This window comes from Pongo abelii, chromosome X (genome assembly GCF_028885655.2).
Source record: "Pongo abelii isolate AG06213 chromosome X, NHGRI_mPonAbe1-v2.0_pri, whole genome shotgun sequence".
Taxonomy (NCBI): domain Eukaryota; kingdom Metazoa; phylum Chordata; class Mammalia; order Primates; family Hominidae; genus Pongo; species Pongo abelii.
Window position 1 is genome coordinate 106,751,409 of NC_072008.2, and position 19,712 is coordinate 106,771,120.

The following is a 19,712-nucleotide window of genomic DNA, read 5'->3' on the forward strand; positions in this document are numbered from 1 at the left end:
CTACTAAAAATACAAAAAATTAGCTAGGCATGGTGGCACGCGCCTGTAATTCCAGCTACTCGGGAAGCTGAGGCAGGAGAATTGCTTGAACCCGGGAGGCAGAGGTAGCAGTGAGCCAAGTTCACACTACTGCACTCCAGCCTGGGCAACAGAGTGAGACTCTGTCTCAAATAAATAAATAAATAAATAAAATAAAATACAAAAAAAATTAGCTGGGCGTGGTGGCTGGTGCCTGTAATCCCAGCTACTCAAGAGGCTGAGGCAGGAGAATCACTTGAACCCGGGAGGTGGAGGTTGCAGTGAGCCAAGATCACACCATTACACTCCAGCCTGGGCAAAAAGACTGAAACTCCATCTCAAAAAAAAAAAAAAAAAAGACTAGAGACCAGCAAAAGAAGCCCCAGGATAACAGCCATGCAGAAGACAGGCTGGACCTAGGATGGCAGACTCCAGGAAAAAGGTCTTCAGGGAAAAACTTCAACTGAAGCTTTTGAGATATGGAAAATATTGATGAATATCTGACAGATCTTATAAAGCATTTGGGAAGAAATTGGCGGCCAGGCACGGTGGCTCACGCCTGTGTAAAACCAACACTTTGGGAGGCCAAGGTAGACGAATCACCTGAGGTCAGGAGTTCAAGACCAGCCTGGCCAACATGGTGAAACCCCATCTCTACTAAAATTACAAAAATTAGCTGGGAGTGGTGGCGGGCCCCTATAATCCCAGCTACTTGGGAGGCTGAGGCAGGAGAATTGCTTGAACCCAGGAGGCGGAGATTGCAGTGAGCCAAGACCGCACCATTGTAATCCAGCCTGGGCGACAAGAGCAAAACTCCAGGTCAAAAAAAAAAAAAAAGAAAAGAAATTAGCAATCGGCTTACAGAAAATGAAGGAGGCTGGGTACGGTGGCTCACACCTGTAATCCCAGCACTTTGGGAGGGCGAGGCGGGTGGATCACCTGAGGTCAGAAGTTTGAGACCAGCCTGGCTAACATGGCAAAACCTTGTCTCTACTAAAAATACAAAAATGGGCCAGGTGTGGTGGCGTGTGCCTGTAATCCCAGCTACCGGGGAGGCTGAGGCAGGAGAATCACTGGAACTTGGGGGTGGAGGCTGCAGTGATCCAAGATCTCGCCACTGCACTACAGCCGGGGCAACAGAGCGAGACTCCATATACAAAAAAATAAAGAAAGAAAGAAAGAGAAGAAAGAAAACAAAGCAAATGGGAAAATGAGGTAATTATTCATGCCAATAAAAACAAAAAGATACAAAATACATTATACTATTAATATGTAGGACTATGCAACTATTAAAAAGTCAAGTATACTATTCTGTGAAAAAAAAATCAAGATGCAGAACAATGTCTATAGTAGGCAGCCTTTTAACTATGAAAGTGGGGAAGATACAAATATCTATTAACATTTTCTTTTTTTTTTTTTTGAGACAGAGTTTCACTCTTGTTGCCCAGGCTGGAGTACAACTGCATGATCTTGGCTCACCGCAACCTCCGCCTCCCGGGTTCAAGCGATTCTCCTGCCTCAACCTCCCAAGTAGCTGGGATTACAGGTATGTACCACCACATCCGGCTAATTTTGTATTTTTAGTAGAGACAGGGTTTCTCCATGTTGGTCAGGCTGGTCTCGAACTCCTGCCCTCAGGTGATCTGGCCGCCTCGGCCTCCCAAAATGCTGAGATTACAGGCGTGAGCCACTGTGCCTGGCCTACATTTTTTTTTTTTTTTTTTTTTTGAGACATGGTCTCGCTCTGTCACCCAGGCTGGAGTGCAATGGTGCGATCTCGGCTCACTGCAACCTCTGCCTCCCAGGTTCTAGCGATTCTCATACCTCAGCCTCCTGAGTAGCTAGGACTACAGGCGTGTGCCACTACGCTCGGCTAATTTTTATACTTTTAGTAGAGATGGGGTTTAGCCATGTTGGCCAGGCTGGTCTCGAACTCCTGACCTCAAGTGATCCACCTGCCTTAACCTCCCAAAGTGCTGGGATTACAGGCATGAGCCACCATGCCTGGCCTACATTTTCTGAAATCAGCAAAAATAAAAAAAAAATCTTACCCATGACAGGGAGAGAACTGGGTAGAGGGGTCAGAAGTGAAAGCTAGACCTCCCTGAATATACCTTTATTTTGTAGACTTGATTTTGGAACCTAGTAAATATTTTTTAAAAGTATAAAACAAAATTTAAATTTAAAAAAATCTGTAAAATTTGAAAGCAAAATGGAAAAAAAAAGAACCTGTGTATCAAGTATCCAGTTAGTGGCTTAACTACAAAGAGTGGAATTATTTCAAGGGACACAGTAATTTGACATAAAGAACTAGAAAGAGACCAGGCGCAGTGGCTCACACCTGTAATCCCAGCACTTTGGGAGGCCGAGGTGGGTGGATCACTTGAGGTCAGGAGTTCAAGACCAGACTGGCCAACATGGTGAAAACCCACCTCTACTAAAAATTCAAAAAGTAGCTGGGTGTGGTGGCATGGGCCGGTAGTCCCAGCTACTTGGGAGGCTGAGGCATGAGAATTGCTCAAACCCAGGAGACGGAGGTTGCAGTGAGCTGAGATCATGCCTCTGCACTCCAGCCTGGGCAACAGAATGAGACTGTCTCAAAAAATAAAAAATAAAAAATAAGTGTCTCAGAGGTCAGGCATGGTAGCTCATGCCTATAATCCCAGAATACTCTGGGATACAGAAGGTGGCAGAATTGCTTGAGGCCAGGAATTCGAGACCAGCCTGCACAACATGGCAAGACCTCATCCAAGAAAGAAAGAAAGAAAAAAATGTATCAGAGGCCAAGCTCATGATGTACTACCTTATCACCACTTCACCTCATATTCCTCAATTCTGTTCTGCTGAAAACATTAGCCTTCCAAATACTTCAGACACCTGACACTTGCTATAGTACCCTCATCAGCACTTCCTCCTAATACATCCCTCCTATGAAAAAGTCCTTAGATGCCTGACCTTTACAAAAATGGACAGAGTTCTCTCTTCCCTCTCCACTCTCTCTGAAATGAAAACCTAGCAATGTTTTCTCCATAGTTAGAAGGTATGCTTTCAGTACAGAGCCCCTCCTTCCCTCTAGCACTAGAATTGGCTCTATTATCAAAATGTCAGGGATGTTGCTGTTGTAGACTACAATGCCCCAGGTCATTCTCAACCAGCTCTTGTTCCATTTTACCTGTGCCACTTGACTGTGCTTCTCAGGGATGTTTTTCAGATGATTAGACTGCACGCAGACCATGTTCCCATCTATGGAAAGAAAAATAATTTACATGGTTTTATTCTTAAAAGATTATTTAAAAGAAAATGCCTGGCAACTCAAACTTCTATCGTCAAAGTGGGATATGTAGACATGAAGAAGCAAATACAATCTCATGGCCACTTTTCAGAGAAAACCTAATTATTTCCTGGTCTAGCCATTAAGCAGCTAATTATTTATGAAGCTACTCCTCAATATTTTCTCTCACGCCACAAATGCGCTATATGACAACGTCTGTTTTCTGTTCAGATTTTAAGAGGGAAATAAAATGTAATGGGTTTTATTTTTCTATTACTGAATAACAGAACACTGACGTCACATAGTCATTTAATTCAGCACACAGGAGGGAAAAAAGCCAAGTGCATGCCCTAACAAACTGTAGTTTAAGGCATATGGATATTAAACTGTGTGACTAATATCAAATGATGATATTTCAAGTGGATTTATTGAAAATGGGCAAACACAAAGCTCAGGAATGGGCCAAGCACAGTGGCTCATGCCTGTAATCCCAGTACTTGGGGAGGCTAAGGCGAGTGGATCACCTGAGGTCAGGAGTTCAAGACCAGCCTGGCCAACATAGCGAAACCCCGTCTTTACCAAAAATACAAAAATTAGCTGGGTGTGGTGGTGCATGCCTGTAATCCCAGCTACTCAGAGGCTGAGACAGAAGAATCACTTGAACCCGGGAGGCGGAGGTTGCAGTGAGCCGAGATCACGCCACTGCACTCCAGCCTGGGTGACAGTGCGAGACTCCATCTCAAAAAAAAAAAGAAAGCTCAGGAATGGAATCTGGGAATGGATAACTGAAAGTAAGTCTCAGAAATATGCCACCATGATTCCCCTCACCGATACACACCTCCCCTACAAATTCTTTTAAGGTAGATTTACCACAGAAATAATTTTCAGAGATATGGGGATGTGAAATAGGAAGACAACTCTAACAAGGAGATTGCTCCCACTGCAGAAAGCAGCATAAAATGATGATGACAACAATGATGATGAGACAGCAGCAGCAACAACACCAGCATTTACTAAGTGTTTACTAGGTATCAGGCATATATAGCTTTTAGAGGAAGAAAGGGCGAGGGTTGCGTTTTCTATCACTGTGTTACAATGACTACCCATCAGAAGTATCCATAATCAACCTTGTGATCATGTTCTGCATCAAAGACTTCCAATTTAATTTTCTTCTTTAAGGCCACCGTATTTTCCACTTCTACTGACACTTCTCTGCACCCTTTCATTCCTCTTCAGTCTTTGGTTTATACGACCTTCAACTGACCTCTCCAAGTTCCCAGGTAGAACCCCACAGTCTTTGGATTGCCATCTGGACCTCGGTTCACAGAGAAGGTGGACTTATTTCGGTAACCATTGATGACAGGCTGGAGAGGGCAGAAGGACAGGAGGGGGATGAGAGGTCAAATGAAACCAAGGAAGATAACAATAAAGGGAAAGCAGGAATGTTCTCTGGATGAGGACAAATAAGGTTTGCTTGGAGGGTATGGCATATGTGAAATTCTATGGCTAAGAAGATCAAGACAGTCCATAGAAGGGGAGTTCCAATCTTGCCATAAAGCAGGAGTCAACAAACTACTTATGTCAAGAGCCAAAGAGTAAATAATTTAGGGCTTTGCAGGCCATATGGTCGCTGTTGCAACTACTCAACTCTGCCATCATAGTGCAAAAGCAGCCATAGGCAATACATAAACAAGTGAGCTTGGCTGTGTTCCAATAAAACTTTATTTACAAAAATCAGGCAGCAAGACAGAATTGGCCTAAAAGCTGTAGTCTGCTAACCCCTGCCATAAATTAAATTCCACTCCTCTGTGGCCACATTAGAAAGGTTTCCAATGTTACATGGGAAAATTGTGTGGGGATGGCAGGGAGAAAGGTTTCCAAAGTTTGGAACGTTTCTAAGGAGGTAATAGTGGAGTGGTTGATACAACGGACTCTCTATCAGATAGACCTGAGCGTGAATCTCAGCTCTGGCCCTTTCTAAATGTGTGTCCTGGGCAAATTACTAAATCTCTCTGGGCCTCAAGGTCTTCATCTATAAAATGATAGTATCTACCCCTCCAGGTTATTATAAACAGTAAAATGTGACAATGATGCATGATAATCATTTAGCATAGGGCCTGGTCCCTAGCAAGTACCCAGTAAATATCAGCTAATGTTATTAGCACTAAGGGGCCTTAATAGATAAGGAATAGGGAGATGGGGGCTTACAGAGGGTATAATAGGATGGAGAAGACAAGAGAGCCTCTCAGATTTGGGTACAGCCGTTGTCACACTGACTCCATTGAGCATTTGGATATAAGACTCTAGTCTTTGTAAAATTTTCTTCTGAGCTGCAAATTTCACCTGCAATAGAATATAAGCAATGAAACGAAATACTGGCTGGGCATGGTGGCTCACGCCTGTAATCCCAGCACTTTGGGAGGTCGAGGTGGACGGATCACCTGAGGTTAGGAGTTTGAGAGCAGCCTGACCAACATGAAGAAATCCCATCTCTATTAAAAATACAAAAATTAGAGGGGCGTGGTTGTGCATGCCTGTAATCCCAGCTACTCGGGAGGCTGAGGCAGGAGATTCGCTTGAACCCAGGAGGCGGAGGTTGTGGTGAGCTGAGATCGCACCATTGCACTACTCCAGCCTGGCCAACAAGAGCGAAACTCCGTCTCAAAAAAAAAAAAAAAAAAAAAAAAAGACATGAAATACTTTTGTAGCTTCACCGCAAAGAATGAAAAACAAACAGGACAAAAGAAGAGTGTCCCACAGATTCTTGGCTCATGGTCTTAACAGATGAGGAACCCAGAATGAAGTAACAAAAACAGACCTAAAAAGGTAATGAGGAAAGGTCAAGAATGAGCTCTTGTGTAAGCTCATCATTTTATCTGACCTTTCAGACTGAACACTCAAGGTATATGTCAGTTCTGCCCAGCAGAGCTTTCCACAATGGAAATGTTCTATTTGCACTGTGTTCTACGTATACAGTAGCCACTAGCCATATGTGGTTACTGAGCAATTGAAATGTGGTCAGTGGGAATGAAGAACTAAATTTTTTTAAAATTTTTTTTAGAGAGAGTGTCTCACTCCCGTCACCCAATCTGGAATGCAGTAGTAAGATCTTGGTTCATTGCAGCCTTGATTTCCCAAGCTCAGATGATCCTCCCACTTCAGCCTCCCAAGTAGCTGGGACTACAGGTACACACCACCATACCTGGCTAATTTTTTGTATTTTTAGTAGAGATGGGGTTTCGTTATGTTGCCCAGGCTGGTCTCAAACTCCTGGGCTTAAGCGATCCACCTGCCTCAGCCTCCCAAAGTGATAGGATTACAGGGGTGAGCCACCATGCCTGGCCTAAATTTTTTGTTTTTTTGTTTTTTTGAGACGGAGTCTCACTTTGTCGCCCAGGCTGGAGTGCAGTTGCGAGATCTCCACTCACCTGGAACCTCCGCCTCCCAGGTTCAAACGATTCTCCTGCCTCAGCCCCTCGAGTAGCTGGGATTACAGGCGCATGCCACCACACCTGGCTAATTTTTTTGTATTTTTAGTAGAGATGGGGTTTCACCATGTTAGCCAGGATGGTCTCGGATCTCCTGACCTCATGATCCGCCCGCCTCAGCCTTCCAAAGTGCTGGGATTACAGGCATGAGCCACCGCGCCTGGCCCTAAATTTTTAATCTTAATTTTAATTAACTTACAGAGTCAGCCCTGCTATAACATGACATAAGTGTTCCTATAGCACACTATGCAAAATCACTCACAAAAAGATCTCAAGGCTCATGGGAAAAACAGGATTAGGCATACAACATTCCAAAACTTTATCAATAACACCCACAGAAAAGATTAAGAACCTAATAAAAACAGCAGCACTGTTTTGTACATGGCAAGTGGTTAAGAAATATGAATAGTAAGCTAGGCACGGTGGCTCACGCCTACAATCTCAACATTTTGGGAGTCTGAAGCAGGCGGATCACTTGCGTCCAGGAGTTCAAGACCAGCCTGGGCAACATGGCAAAACTCTGTCTGTACAACAAATACAAAAAATTAGCCAGGCATAGTGGTAAATGCCTATAGTCCCAGCTACTAGGGAGGCTGAGGTGAGAGGATCCCTTGAGCCCTGGAGGCAGAGGTTGCAGTGAGCCATAATCACACCTCTGCATTCCAGCCAGGCAACAGAGTGAGACACTATCTAAAAAAAAAAAAAAAAAAAAAAAAGAAAGAAAAAAGAAACATGACTACTACAATAAGGATAACACTTTACCCTGACAATGACCTGAAGTTTGCTTATGGAAGTGGGTATCAGAAGAACTGCAGCTTGGGCCAGGTGCAGTGACTCACACCTGTAATCTCAGCATTTGGGGAGGCCAAGGCAGACAGATCACCTGAGGTCGGGAGTTCAAGACCAGCCTGGCCAACATGGTGAAACCCTGTTTCTACTAAAAATATAAAAATTAGCCTGGCATGGTGGCATGTACCTGTGGTCCCAGCTACTGGGGAGGCTGAGGCAGGAGAATCACTTGAACCCGGGAGGCAGAGGTTGCAGTGAGCTGAGATCACACCACTGCACTCCAGCCTGGGCAACAGAGCCAGACTCTATTTAAAAAAAAAAAAAAAAAAAAAGAATTGTAGCTTGGAGTTATCATGAAGTCATAAAAAGAGGGCTATGTGAGTCAGATGGAAAGTTCTAACACCAGATGTGGATGGGTATGGCTCATAACAAACACACTGGGGGAACTGAGGGAGCTGGTAGATGTTTGAGGTGTGTGCATGCATTCATTTTTATATGTTCTTAAATAGTTCGGTTCAGCTGAGTATGGTCTCCTTTCATCTAGCGTTTCTTATGGACAAAATTATTTCTAAGTAAACATGAAATTTGCATTATGCTCAAATTTTCCCTAATATGTCAATTAGTTAGAACAAATTTCTCTTTTCTAAATAAGCAGTAGAGCTTATTTAGAATTAAGCAGTAGAATTGGCTGTATTCAAATTTAAATTGCCACATATGGCTACTGGCTACCATGTTGGAAAGCACAGCTACATGTGAAACAGCAAGAGCACTGCCACTCACATACACAGAGCTATAAGTATAACAAAAATGCAAGGAAGAGAGGAAACAGACATTTGGATCTATGGGTCTAGAGTGAGGAAGATATAATTGGCCTAAAGTTCCAATTTTGGAGTCAATAGCATAATGAGTTTAAGAAGCTGCTTGGGATTCTGCGTAGAACTGTCCAGTCAAGGCCCGGCATGGTGGCTCACACCTGTAATCCCAGCACTTTGGGAGGCCAAGGCGGGCAGATCACCTGAGGTCAGGAGTTCAAGACCAGCCTGGCCAACATGGCCTATCTCTACTAAAAACAGAAAAATTAGCTGGGCATGGTGGCGCACGCTTGTAATCTCAGCCACTCAGAAGGCTGAGGCAGGAGAATTGCTTGAACCTGGGAGGTGGAGGTTGTAGTGAGCCGAGATTGCACCACTGAACTGCAGCCTGGGTGACAGAGTGAGACTCCATCTCAAAAAAACTTAAAATTAAAAATAAATAAATAAATAACTGCCCAATCAATCTTCCTACGAGTCCAGCACCATTCTCCTGGAAAGGAGGGGTAAAGACTTAGGCTGGGCACCTACCTTGAGCTGTTCTTCATAGCTCAACCTCCAGAGTGGTGTCACAACATCAGCCAGCCTTGAATACAATAATTCAAGCAATTCTTTAATTATATAAATATGTACTGAGTGCCTACTATGCATAAGTACTTTCAGAAAACCTAACTCTCATGCTCTCTAGGGAGATGGAGTCTGGGAGAAGATCCCATTTTGATGTTGTCTACTAACAAAGCAGAACAGATGAGGCAAACCTAATATAAGAAAAATCCAGATTTATCAGGAGGTAATTAATCATATTACAAAAGGCTTCACTGTTGGGTTTCTTTAAATAGCTTACCTTCCCAATGCTTTTAAAATATAATTTGATTTAGAAAATACATTTGTTGCATAAATGAGGTATATTTGTGCTTATATGGCTGCAATGGGACTACTCATCTCTAATCCATCTAATATCATTCTGGGTTCCTGGTTTTCAGCAAACCTGTCCTGGACTTGTTAAAGACAAGGTCCCAGATTAGCATCTTCTTTCTGATAAAAACACACTCAAAGACAAAGAGAACGGTTTCTGCAACCCCAAAGCATTTCCACCAATATTCTTCAGACGTCCTCAAATTTGCCCTGGGTATCCTACCTCAGGTGGCCCCTCAAATCCTTGTAATGCTACATTAGTTACATTAGGAATACAGAATTTCAGTAGATGCACAGATTGAGACTTGCTAAGGAGAGAGGACATCAGCCTGGCCTTTACCTTTCCTGCCAGGAACCATCTAGTGGTCCAAGATGGCTTGGTTTCTTCTGACTTTTTTGTCCTTTCTGACACTTCGTGGCTATCACACGGGTGAAATCTCCCTTACATACTGTGCCCAGAAAGAGCTGTGACCATCCTGGTGGATTTCTGGCATACCAGGGAAGCAGTCCTGGTTTGAAGAAGAGACCCGCCATGGAGATGAATTATCTGAGGCTGTGCAGTGGGACTCTTCTCTTAAGGCCTGCCATCCAAAGAACACACTGAAATCCACCTGCATGAAAGGTACACATACAGAGGTCGGGAAATGGAAGCACAACTATCAAACCCATTCATCCATTTATAAACCCTTATGGAACTCAAGCGCCTAGCAGAATGCTGGCACACAGCAGACAGTAAAAAGCAAGCCTGTTGAGCAGAACTGAATCACTGTATGCAAGGTATGTTTTGGTTCCTAAAATAAAGAGATGAGGAAAATATAGTCTCTGTCCTCCAGGAAAGAGTTCAAATCTCTGGATATATTTCTATGACAAATCTCTTTCCCTATTCCACCTTCCTAACCAACAGCCAATCAAGCAGCTAATATTTAGTAAGTGCTTACTATGTACAAGACATCATGCCACACTAGACACCAGAGGGGTTACAAAGGTTAAATCTAATTAAGGAGATTAAATGCTGACACAGGAAAAGACATTAGGAAATAACACAGTATGCTTGGTTCCTGATGAGTGCTCAGAAAAGGCTTCCCAGAGCAGGGAGGCATGGCGCTGAGTCTTTGTTTTTTAAGACAGTCTCATTCTGTCGCCCAGGCTGGGGTGCAGTGGCATGATCATGGCTCACTGCAGCCTTGACTTTCTAGGCTCAAGCAACCCTTCCACCTGAGCCATGCAAGTAGCTGAAACTACAGGTGTGCACTACCACACCATTCTTTTAATTTATAGTAGAGACAGCCAGGAGCAGTGGCTCACGCCTGTGATCCTAGCAGTTAGGGAGGCCGAGGCAGGTGAATCACCTGAGGTCAGGAGTTCGAGACCAGCCTGGCCAACATGGCAAAACCCCATCTCCACTAAAAATACAAAATTAGCTGGGTGTGGTGGTGCATGCCTGTGATCCCAGCTACTTGGGAGGCTGAGGCAGGAGAACTGCTTGAACCTGGGAGGCAGAGGTTGCAGTCAGCCGAGATTGCGCCATTGCACTCCAGCCTGGGCAACAGAAGCAGAAACTCTGTCTCAAAAAAATAAATAAATAAGGTGGGGCGCGGTGGCTCACGCCTGTAATCCCAACACTTTGGAAGGCTGAGGCGGGCAGATCACGAGGTCAGGAGTTCGAGACCAGCCTGGCCAACATGGTGAAACCCCGTCTCTACTAAAAATACAAAAATTAGCCGGGGATGGTGGCACGTGCCTGTAGTCCCAGGTACTCAGGAGACTGAGGCAGGAGAATCACTTGAACCTGGGAGGCAGAGGTTGCAGTGAGCCAAAATCGTGCCACTGCACTCCAGCCTGGACGTCAGAGTGAAACTCCACCTCAAATAACAAACAAACAAACATAGTAGAGACAAGGTCTTGCTATGTTGCCTAGACTGGCCTCAAACTCCTGGGCTTAAGTGATCCTCCCACCTAGGCCTCCCAAAGTGCTGGGATTACAGGTGTGAGCTGCCACGCCGAGCCAGAAACTGCATCTTAAAGGATGGTGGAGAGATGAATTAGATGTTTGAAGGACAGCAGGGAGACCAGTCTGACTAAAACAGTAGTTCATTTTAAGGAATAGAGGCAATAGGCTGAAAAGTTAAGTCAAAGTGAGATTTAAAAGAATGTTCATGCCTGAATAAAACATGGACTTTATTGTGAAGGTAATAGTGAGATGACGGAGGCTTTATGTAGAGAATTAAAGATGAAATAAGGAGGCTAATAAAAAGCAAGTTTGGCTGGGTGCAGTAGCTCACACCTGTAATCCCAACACTTTGGGAGGCCAGGGTGGGCAGATCACAAGGTCAGGAATTCGAGACCAGACTGGCCAATATGGTGAAACCCTGTCTCTACTAAAAATACAATAATTAGCCAGGCGTGGCGGCAGGCACCTATAGTCCCAGCTACTCGGGAGGCTGAGGCAGGAGAGTCGCTTGAACCCAGGAGGCAGAGGTTGCAGTGAGCCAAGATCGTGCCACTGCACTCCAGACTGAGTGACAGAGCGAGACTCCGTCTCAAAAAGAGAAAAAAAAAAAAAAAAAAAAGCAAGTTCATGTTTGAGACATATTGTGTTTAGAATGGTGGGGAAATATCCAAATGGAAATGTCTAGCAAGTAAGTAGAGAAGCAGTAGGATAAGTCGAGAGAGATGGCAGGGATACAGATTTCATTGAGTGTCTATAAGAAATACAAGCTGTAAGATGAAAAAGGGCTTTGAGTCCAAGCATGGTGGCTCATGCCTGTAATCCCAACACTTTGGGAGGCCAGGGCAGGCAGATCACAAGGTCAGGAGTTCCAGACCAGCCTGGCCAACATGGTGAAACCCCGTCTCTACTAAAAATACAAAAATTAGGACCGGGAGCAGTGGCTCATGCCTGTAATCCCAACACTTTGGGAGGCCAAGGCAGGTGGATCACGAGGTCAGGAGTTCGAGACCAGCCTGGCCAATATGGTGAAACCCCGTCTCTACCAAAAATACAAAAATTAGCTGGGCGTGGTGGCATGCACCTGTAGGCCCAGCTACTCGGTAGGCTGAGTTAGGAGAATTGCTTGAACCCAGGAGGCGGAGGTTGCAGTGAGCCGAGATCACGCCACTGCACTCCAGCCTGGGCGATAGAGTGAGACTCAATCTCAAAAAAAAAAAAACCCTACAAAAATACAAAAATTAGCCAGGCATGTTGGCAAGTGCCTGTAACCCCAGCTACTTGGGAGGCTGAGGCAGGAGAATTGCTTGAACCTGGGAGGTGGAGGTTGCAATGAGCCAAGACTGTGCCATTGCACTCCAGCCTGGGCAACAAGAGCAAAACTCTGTCTCAAAAAAAAAAAGGGGGGGTGGGGTGCTCATGTCTGTAATCCCAGCACTTTGAGTGGCTGAGGCAGGAGGATCAATTGAGCTCAGGAGTTTGAAACAAGCCTGAGCAATATAGTGAGACCCATCTCTTAAAAATAAAAAAGGGGGCTGGGCGCAGTGGCTCACGTCTGTAATCCCAGCACTTTGGGAGGCCAAGGCAGGCGAATCACCTGAGGTCGGGAGTTCAAGACCAGCCTAACCAACATGGAGAAAACCCGTCTCTACTAAAAATACAAAATTAGCTGGGCATGGTGGCACATGCTGAGGCAGGAGAATCGCTTGAACTCAGGAGGCGGAGGTTGTGGTGAGCCGAGATCACACCATTGCACTCCAGCCTGGGCAACAAGAAGGAAACTTCATCTCAAAAAAAAAAAAACAAAAAACAAAAAAACAGGCTGGGTGTGGTGGCTCACGCTTGTAATCCCAGCACTTTGGGAGACCGAGGCAGGCAGATCACCTGAGGTCAGGAGTTCGAGACCAGCCTGAGCAACGTCGTAAAACCTTGTCTCTACTAAAAATACAAAACAAACAAACAAACAAACAAAAACATTAGCCAGGCATGGTGGTGGGCACCTGTAATCCCAGCCACTCAGGAGGTTAAGGCAGGAGAATCACTTGAACCCAGTAGGCAGAAGCTGCAGTGAGCCTAGATAACGCCACTGCATTCCAGCCTAGGTGACAGAGCGAGACTCCATCTCAAAAAATAATAATATTAATAATATAACAAAAATTTTAAAAACTAAGAAAATAAAAATAAAAAAACAGGCCAGGCGTAGTGGCTCACACCTGTAATCCCAGCACTTTGGGAAGCTGAGCGGGCAGATCACTTGAGGTCAGCAGTTTGAGACCAGGCTGGCCAACATGGTGAAACCCCGCCTCTACTAAAAATACAAAAATTAGCTGGGCATGGTGGCATGTACCTGTAGTCCCAGCTACTCGGGAGGCTGAGGCATGAGAATTGCTTCAACCTAGGAGGTGGAAGTTGCAATGAGCTGAGATCACACCACTGCACTCCAGCCTGGGCGATATAGTGAGACTCAGTCTCAAAAAAAAAAAAAAAAAAAAAAATCAATCAATCAATCAAAACAAAATTTTTTCTAAAGTGCTTTGAGTAAAGGCAAGAGCAAAAGACCAATGACTATATCTGGGAGAAAGGTAATATTTGGAGAGCAAGAAGAGATGCTGGTGTCTCAGAAGGAGAGTCAAGAGAGCCTGGAGGCCTGGAGGCCAAGGCAGATACCTCTGAGGAAGGCAGAATCACATCCATTAAGTTTGGGACAAAAGAAAGAAGGGAAAGAAGGCAATGGGAAGTGGCAGGCAGTGGGGACATATGAAGGCTTTGAGATTTTAGGAGTACAGATCCTAGTCAGACAGCCAGACCTGTCCTGGGTGGTCCACTGGCCCCACCACTCACTACCTAGGTGGCCGTTGCCAAGTTAATCATTCTCTCTGACATTCCTTTTTTTCACTTGTAAAATGGAGACAATGGTATCTACCTTATATAGTGGTTGTAAGAGTTGAAGATAATTAATAAAAAGTACCTAGGCTGCTGGGCACAGTGGCTCACACCTATAATCCCAGCACTTTGGGAGGCCGAGGCAGGTGGATCACCTGAGGTCAGGAGTTCGAGACCAGCCTGACCAACATGGAGAAACCCTGTCTCTACTAAAAATACAAAATTAGCCAGATGTGGTGGTGCATGCCTGTAATCCCACCTACTCAGGAGGCTGAGGCAGGAGAATCACTTGAACCCGGGAGGTGGAGGTTGCAGTGAGCCGAGATCACGCCATTGCACTCCAGCCTGGGCAACAAGAGCGAAACTCCGTCCCCCCCGCAAAAAAAAGTACTTAGGCCAGGTACAGTGTGGCTCACGCCTATAATCCCAGCACTTTGGGAGGCCAAGACAAGAGGACTACTTGAGCCCAGGAGTTTGAGACCAGCCTGGACAACACAGTGAGACCCCGTCTCTACAAAAATTAAAATATTAGCCAGGCATGGTGGCATGCGCCTGTAGTCCCAGCTACTCGGGAGGCTGAGGTGGTAGCATCACTTGTGCCCAGGCAGCCATGATCATGCTCCAGCCTGGGTGACAAAGCAAGACCCTGTCTCGAAAAAAAAAAAAAAAAAAGTACTTAGCAGAAGATTAGACAGGTATGTTTGTGAAACTCTGAGCAGAGTCCAACACCTGGCAAAATATCTTCAGTAAGCATTACTAGTAACTGTCATGATGTGTTTAAAGATAGTATTTAACTGAGTAGAGATGGCAACACTGAAAGAGGGGAGTGGGAGAAGGAACAATGGGAGTAACTATGAGACAAAAGCTGGAAGAGTTAACATGGGTGACAATGAGAACACAAGTAGAGGGCTTCCCTTTGCAACACAGGACTCTATGGTATGTCTACATTGCTGTGAAAGCATCTGGTTTTTGTTTGTTTGTTTTAAAAATGAGATGGGGTTGGTCGGGCATAGTGGCTCACACCTGTAATCCCAGCACTTTGGGAGGCCGAGATGGGTGGATCACCTGAGGTCAGGAGTTCGAGACCAGCCTAGCCAACATGGTGAAACCCTGTCTCTACTAAAAATACTAAAATTAGCCGGGCATGGTGGCAGGCACCTGTAATCCCACTACTCAGGAAGCTGAGGCAAGAGAATTGCTTGAACCTGGGAGGCAGAGATTGCAATAGGCCAAGATTGCAACAGAGCAGAACTGGGCGACAGAGCGAGACTCCATCTTAAAAAAAAAAAGAGATGGGGTCTCGCTATGTTTTCCAAGCTGGTCTCAAACTCCTGGACTCAACCAATCCTCCTGTCTCAGCCTCCCAAAGTGCTGGAATTATAGGCATGAGCCACCATGCCCAGCCATAAGCACCTATTTTAAGTACTTGGGACACTTGAATGGACTTGGCCTGACATTCTGTTAACCTGCTGTGAAATTTGTATTTTGCCCTTCAGCTCTACCTTGGATTTCATCCCAATGTTAAGTCATAGCCTAATTCAGAATTTTACATTTATATATATACACACACACACACACAGAAAATTATTGCTAAATTAACATTCCATGATCAATAAGTAACACAGAGGATGACGACACAGGTGCTGCAATATTTAGCCCATACACCATTTTGTATGATTACAAAGTACTAAAGAAAGTGACTGTCATAGCATGTGACATTTGGGGGATTTCAAATTTTTTACAAAATATACTTAAGCTGGCCCAGAGTTCAGGTGTTAATGATAGCATCCTCCACTCAACACGCCCCCCCCCCCCCCATCAAGAAGCAACAAGACAGTACAGTTAAGAACACAGGCTTTGGAGCCATGTTCTTTGTTACCAAAGGAAAAAAAAAAAAACAGTCTTACTTTGTCACCCAGGCTGGAGTGCAGTGGCACATTCTTGGCTCACCGCAACCTCCGCTGCCTGTGTCAAGCCATTCTCCTGCTTCAGCCTCCCGAGTAGCTGGGATTACAGGCACCCCCCATCGCACCCAACTAATTTTTGTATTTTTAGTAGAGACGGGGGGGCGTCTCATCATGTTGGCCACCCTGGTCTCGAACTCCCGACCTCAAGTGATCCACCTGCCTCAGCCTCCCAAAGTGCTGGCATTACAGGTATGAGCCACCACATTCGGCTGGAGCCATGTTCTAATCCCAGCTCTACTTCTCACTAGCTATGCGGTTTTAGGTAAGATATTAATACTTAAGCGCTATGAATCTCAGTGTCACCATCTATACAAATAGGACTGAGAACACCTATCTTTCACAGTTTTGGTGAGAATTAAAAGCATTCAAATATATGACATGTTCAGGACTGTGCTTAAGACAGCCAGTGCTCAACATGTGTCACTGCTCTTTCTTAGGCTCTGATTCAAAGCATATCACTTGGTTTCTTCATGCCTCAACATCTCCAACCTGCAAAACTGACAAGATGTAATAATGCATGCAAGTGCTGTGAGGATGAGTAGTTATGTGGGAAATTTAAAAAACAACGTACACACACATAGACACATAAATTTTCTGACCCTCTACATGAGTGCCTGCTGGAGTGTAGTGAGGTTATGGCCTGTGCTGGACTACCTGTTAATACTCTCAAAAGTGTGTGAGAGCCGGGTGCAGTGGCTTACAACTGTAACTCCCAGCACTTTGGGAGACCAAGGCAGGAGGATTGCTTAAGGCCAAGAGTTTGAGACCAGTCTGGGCAACATAGCGAGATCCGGTCTCTACAAAAAGTTTTAAAAATTAGCCAGGTGTGGTGGCACACACCTGTAGTCCTAGCTACTTAGGAGGCTGAGACAGAAGGATCACAAGTCCCGCAGTTCAAGGCTGCAGTGAGCTATGATTGTGCCATTGCATTCCAGCCCAGGAGGGAGACCCTGTCTCAAAAAAAAAAAAAAAAAAAAGCCAGGCGGGGTGGCTCACGCCTGTAATCCCAGCACTTTGGGAGGCCAAGGCGGGTGGATCACTTGAGGTTAGGAGTTCGAGACCAGCCTGGCCAACGTGGTGAAACCCTGTCTACCAAAAATATACAAAATTAGCTGGGTGTGGTGGCGCACGCCTATAATCCCAGCTACTCAGCAGGCTGAGGCAGGAGAATTGCTTGAACCCGGGCAGAGGTTAAAGTGAACCCAGATCATGCCACTGCACTCCAGCCTGGGCAAGAGACTCCTTCTCAAAAAAAAAAAAGTGTGTGGCCTGTGAGAATGTACGTATTCGATATGGAGGATGGCAAAACCCAGAGAAAGGAAATGAATGAAGAGGCAAGAGACATAAAGAATGACTTGGTGGGTCTGAGGAGGCCAGTGGCCTTGAAGCCCAGACTACAGGGGAAGGGAGTAGAGCTGATCCAGGAGAGGGGTCCTGTCCCTCCAGTCAGCAGGAAAGTCAGGAGGAAGGAAACTGCAGGCCCATTTGAGGATTTGCAGAGGAGGGACAAGGGAGCTGGGGAATTTGAAGATAGCTATTCCCACCCCAACGACATTTAGACTTTTTTGTGAGAGTGTGGGTCCTCTCACTGGTGACTCTGCCATGACTGTAGTTCATTTGCCCTATACCCCAGCAGGAGGGTCCTTGTCCATCTAGGTCTCTTCCAAATTATCAAGTATGGTCTAAAACAGGACCTTATTATTTCCAGGTGCCAACCAGCCTAGGTTGGCTCTTTCTAGGTAAAGAGCCTATCATATTTAGTAACTTCTGTGGTGAAATTTCTTTTTCAAGGCAGCACACTCATACTAGTCAAGGTGAGTTCTGTTTCTTTCTTTCTTAATGTCAGGGGAGGCATTTGTTCACAGAAGAGACTATTTTCTTTTTATATTTTGTCCTGTTTTAAATAAATGCTTGGGGCCAGGTGCGGTGGCTCACGCCAGTAATCTCAGCACTTTGGGAGGCTGAGGCGGATGGGTCACCTGAGCTGAGGAGTTCAAGACCAGCCTGACCAACATGGAGAAACCCTGTCTCTACTAAAGGTACAAAATTAGCCAGGTGTGGTGGCATATGCCTGTAATCCCAGCTACTCGGGAGGCTGAGGCAGGAAAATCGCTTGAACCTGGGAGGCAGAGGTTTCGGTGAGGCGAGATCGCACCATTGCACTCCAGCCTGGGCAACAAGAGTGAAACTCTGTCTCAAAAAAAAATAAAAAATAAAAAATAAATGCTTGGGGGCCAGGCGCGGTGGCTCACACTTGTAAACCCAGCACTTTGGGAGGCCGAGGCGGCCAGATCACCAGGTCAGGAGTTCGAGACCAGCCTGACCAACAGAGTGAAACCCACTCTTTACTAAAAATACAAAAATTAGCTGGGCGTGGTGGCGGGCGCCTGTAATCCCAGCTACTCCAGAGGCTGAGGCAGGAGAATCACTTGAACCCGGGAGGCGGAGGTTGCAGTGAGCCGAGATCGCACCACTGCACTCCAGCCTGGGTGACAAAGCTATACTCCGTCTCAAAAAAATAAAAAATAAAATAAATAAATAAATGCTTGGGAGTTTTTTCCTTAGCAAAAGAAAAAAAAGTGTGTGAGCGGTCGTGCTCGACTGTTCTATACCTGCCTCAGGAATTGATCAGGAAGAGCCCTGGAGTCCAGAGTAGCCCAAATAGGAAGGCAGGCTAACTCTCCTGTGCTCAGGGAGGTTCAAATCAAAGAGACTATGTGGTAGGTCTGACCTGCACAGGGCCAAGGATCCCTTTTGGAGCAAAATGTTCACCCACCGACAAGGGTCCTGCTTGCACTCTCTGCTCACCCTTCCTTCAGCTGGACCGGCCCCAGACACTATTCCTTGCTAAACCAAACAAGCAAATGGGTTGACTGCTGTGTCATGCCCCGACTGCAGCCCACAGGCAGTCAGGTCCTTGTCTCCCCAACAAGACTCCACTAGCCCTTCCATTCCCTTCTTCTTTAGGCAAGTTCTGCCCACTGTGTCTGCAGGAAGGGTTAACAAAGAGGAGACACTAGGAAAGGCTACCACTAAACTTGACCGGGCTGCAGGGCCCGGAAGGACGGAAAGTAAGGGAGTGGGAGGAGTTAGGGCACAGGCCCACGCTGGGCTGGACACGACCTTGCGCAGTCACCGTCGGGTCCCGTCCCCAGCCCCGCCTGCCTCCTCCATTCCCCGCCCCGCGGACAGTTCGGCATAGTAGGGAGTTTTCTGTAAAGCAAGGATTAAATCAGGTTTTCCGGGCTATTTATCCACCTTACCTTCCTTCGTAACCAATAAATCCTCTTACAAACCTGAGGCGGCAAACTAAAAGGCCAGCGGATGGCCTGGTTTGCTGCGGCGAGGAAACAGTCACTTCCTGGTGCGCAAGGCGCCTCTACTCCCGCCGCAAGCGCAGCCAACCCTTGGCAAGCGCGGCGGGACGCGGGGCTCCTCCCAGCGTCGGCGAGGCAGCAGGCCCCGGCACCTCGACTCCTCTCGGGGAGTACCCCTCCCTACTTTGCTGGGGGAACCTTCTATGGAGACCTTCCTTAAAAAGCACTCATAGCCCTAATACCCACCGCCTTCCTTCTCTAAGTTCTCCTCTCCTCCCCTCCCCGCGGCCCCGCCCACCACCTGCTC

At 45.9% G+C, this 19,712-nt stretch overlaps 1 protein-coding gene across 22 annotated transcripts in view; it reads right to left on the minus strand.

Annotated features, from left to right (window-relative positions):
* Positions 1 to 19,712, minus strand: part of TRMT2B (tRNA methyltransferase 2 homolog B) — a 48,354-nt gene extending 28,642 nt beyond the window's left edge. For 2 of the 22 annotated variants that reach the window (XR_010138913.1, XM_009235036.4), the window contains exons 1-6: positions 19,385 to 19,701; positions 9,631 to 9,901; positions 8,907 to 8,961; positions 5,498 to 5,632; positions 4,554 to 4,653; positions 3,191 to 3,261 (exon numbers count right to left, since the gene is read on the minus strand). Coding sequence is in view for 12 of the 22 variants with exons in the window: in XM_009235036.4 (XP_009233311.1) it covers positions 3,191 to 3,261; positions 4,554 to 4,653; positions 5,498 to 5,632; positions 8,907 to 8,961; positions 9,631 to 9,824 (555 nt within the window). In the remaining 10 variants the exon portion in view is untranslated. 22 annotated transcript variants of the gene reach the window in all.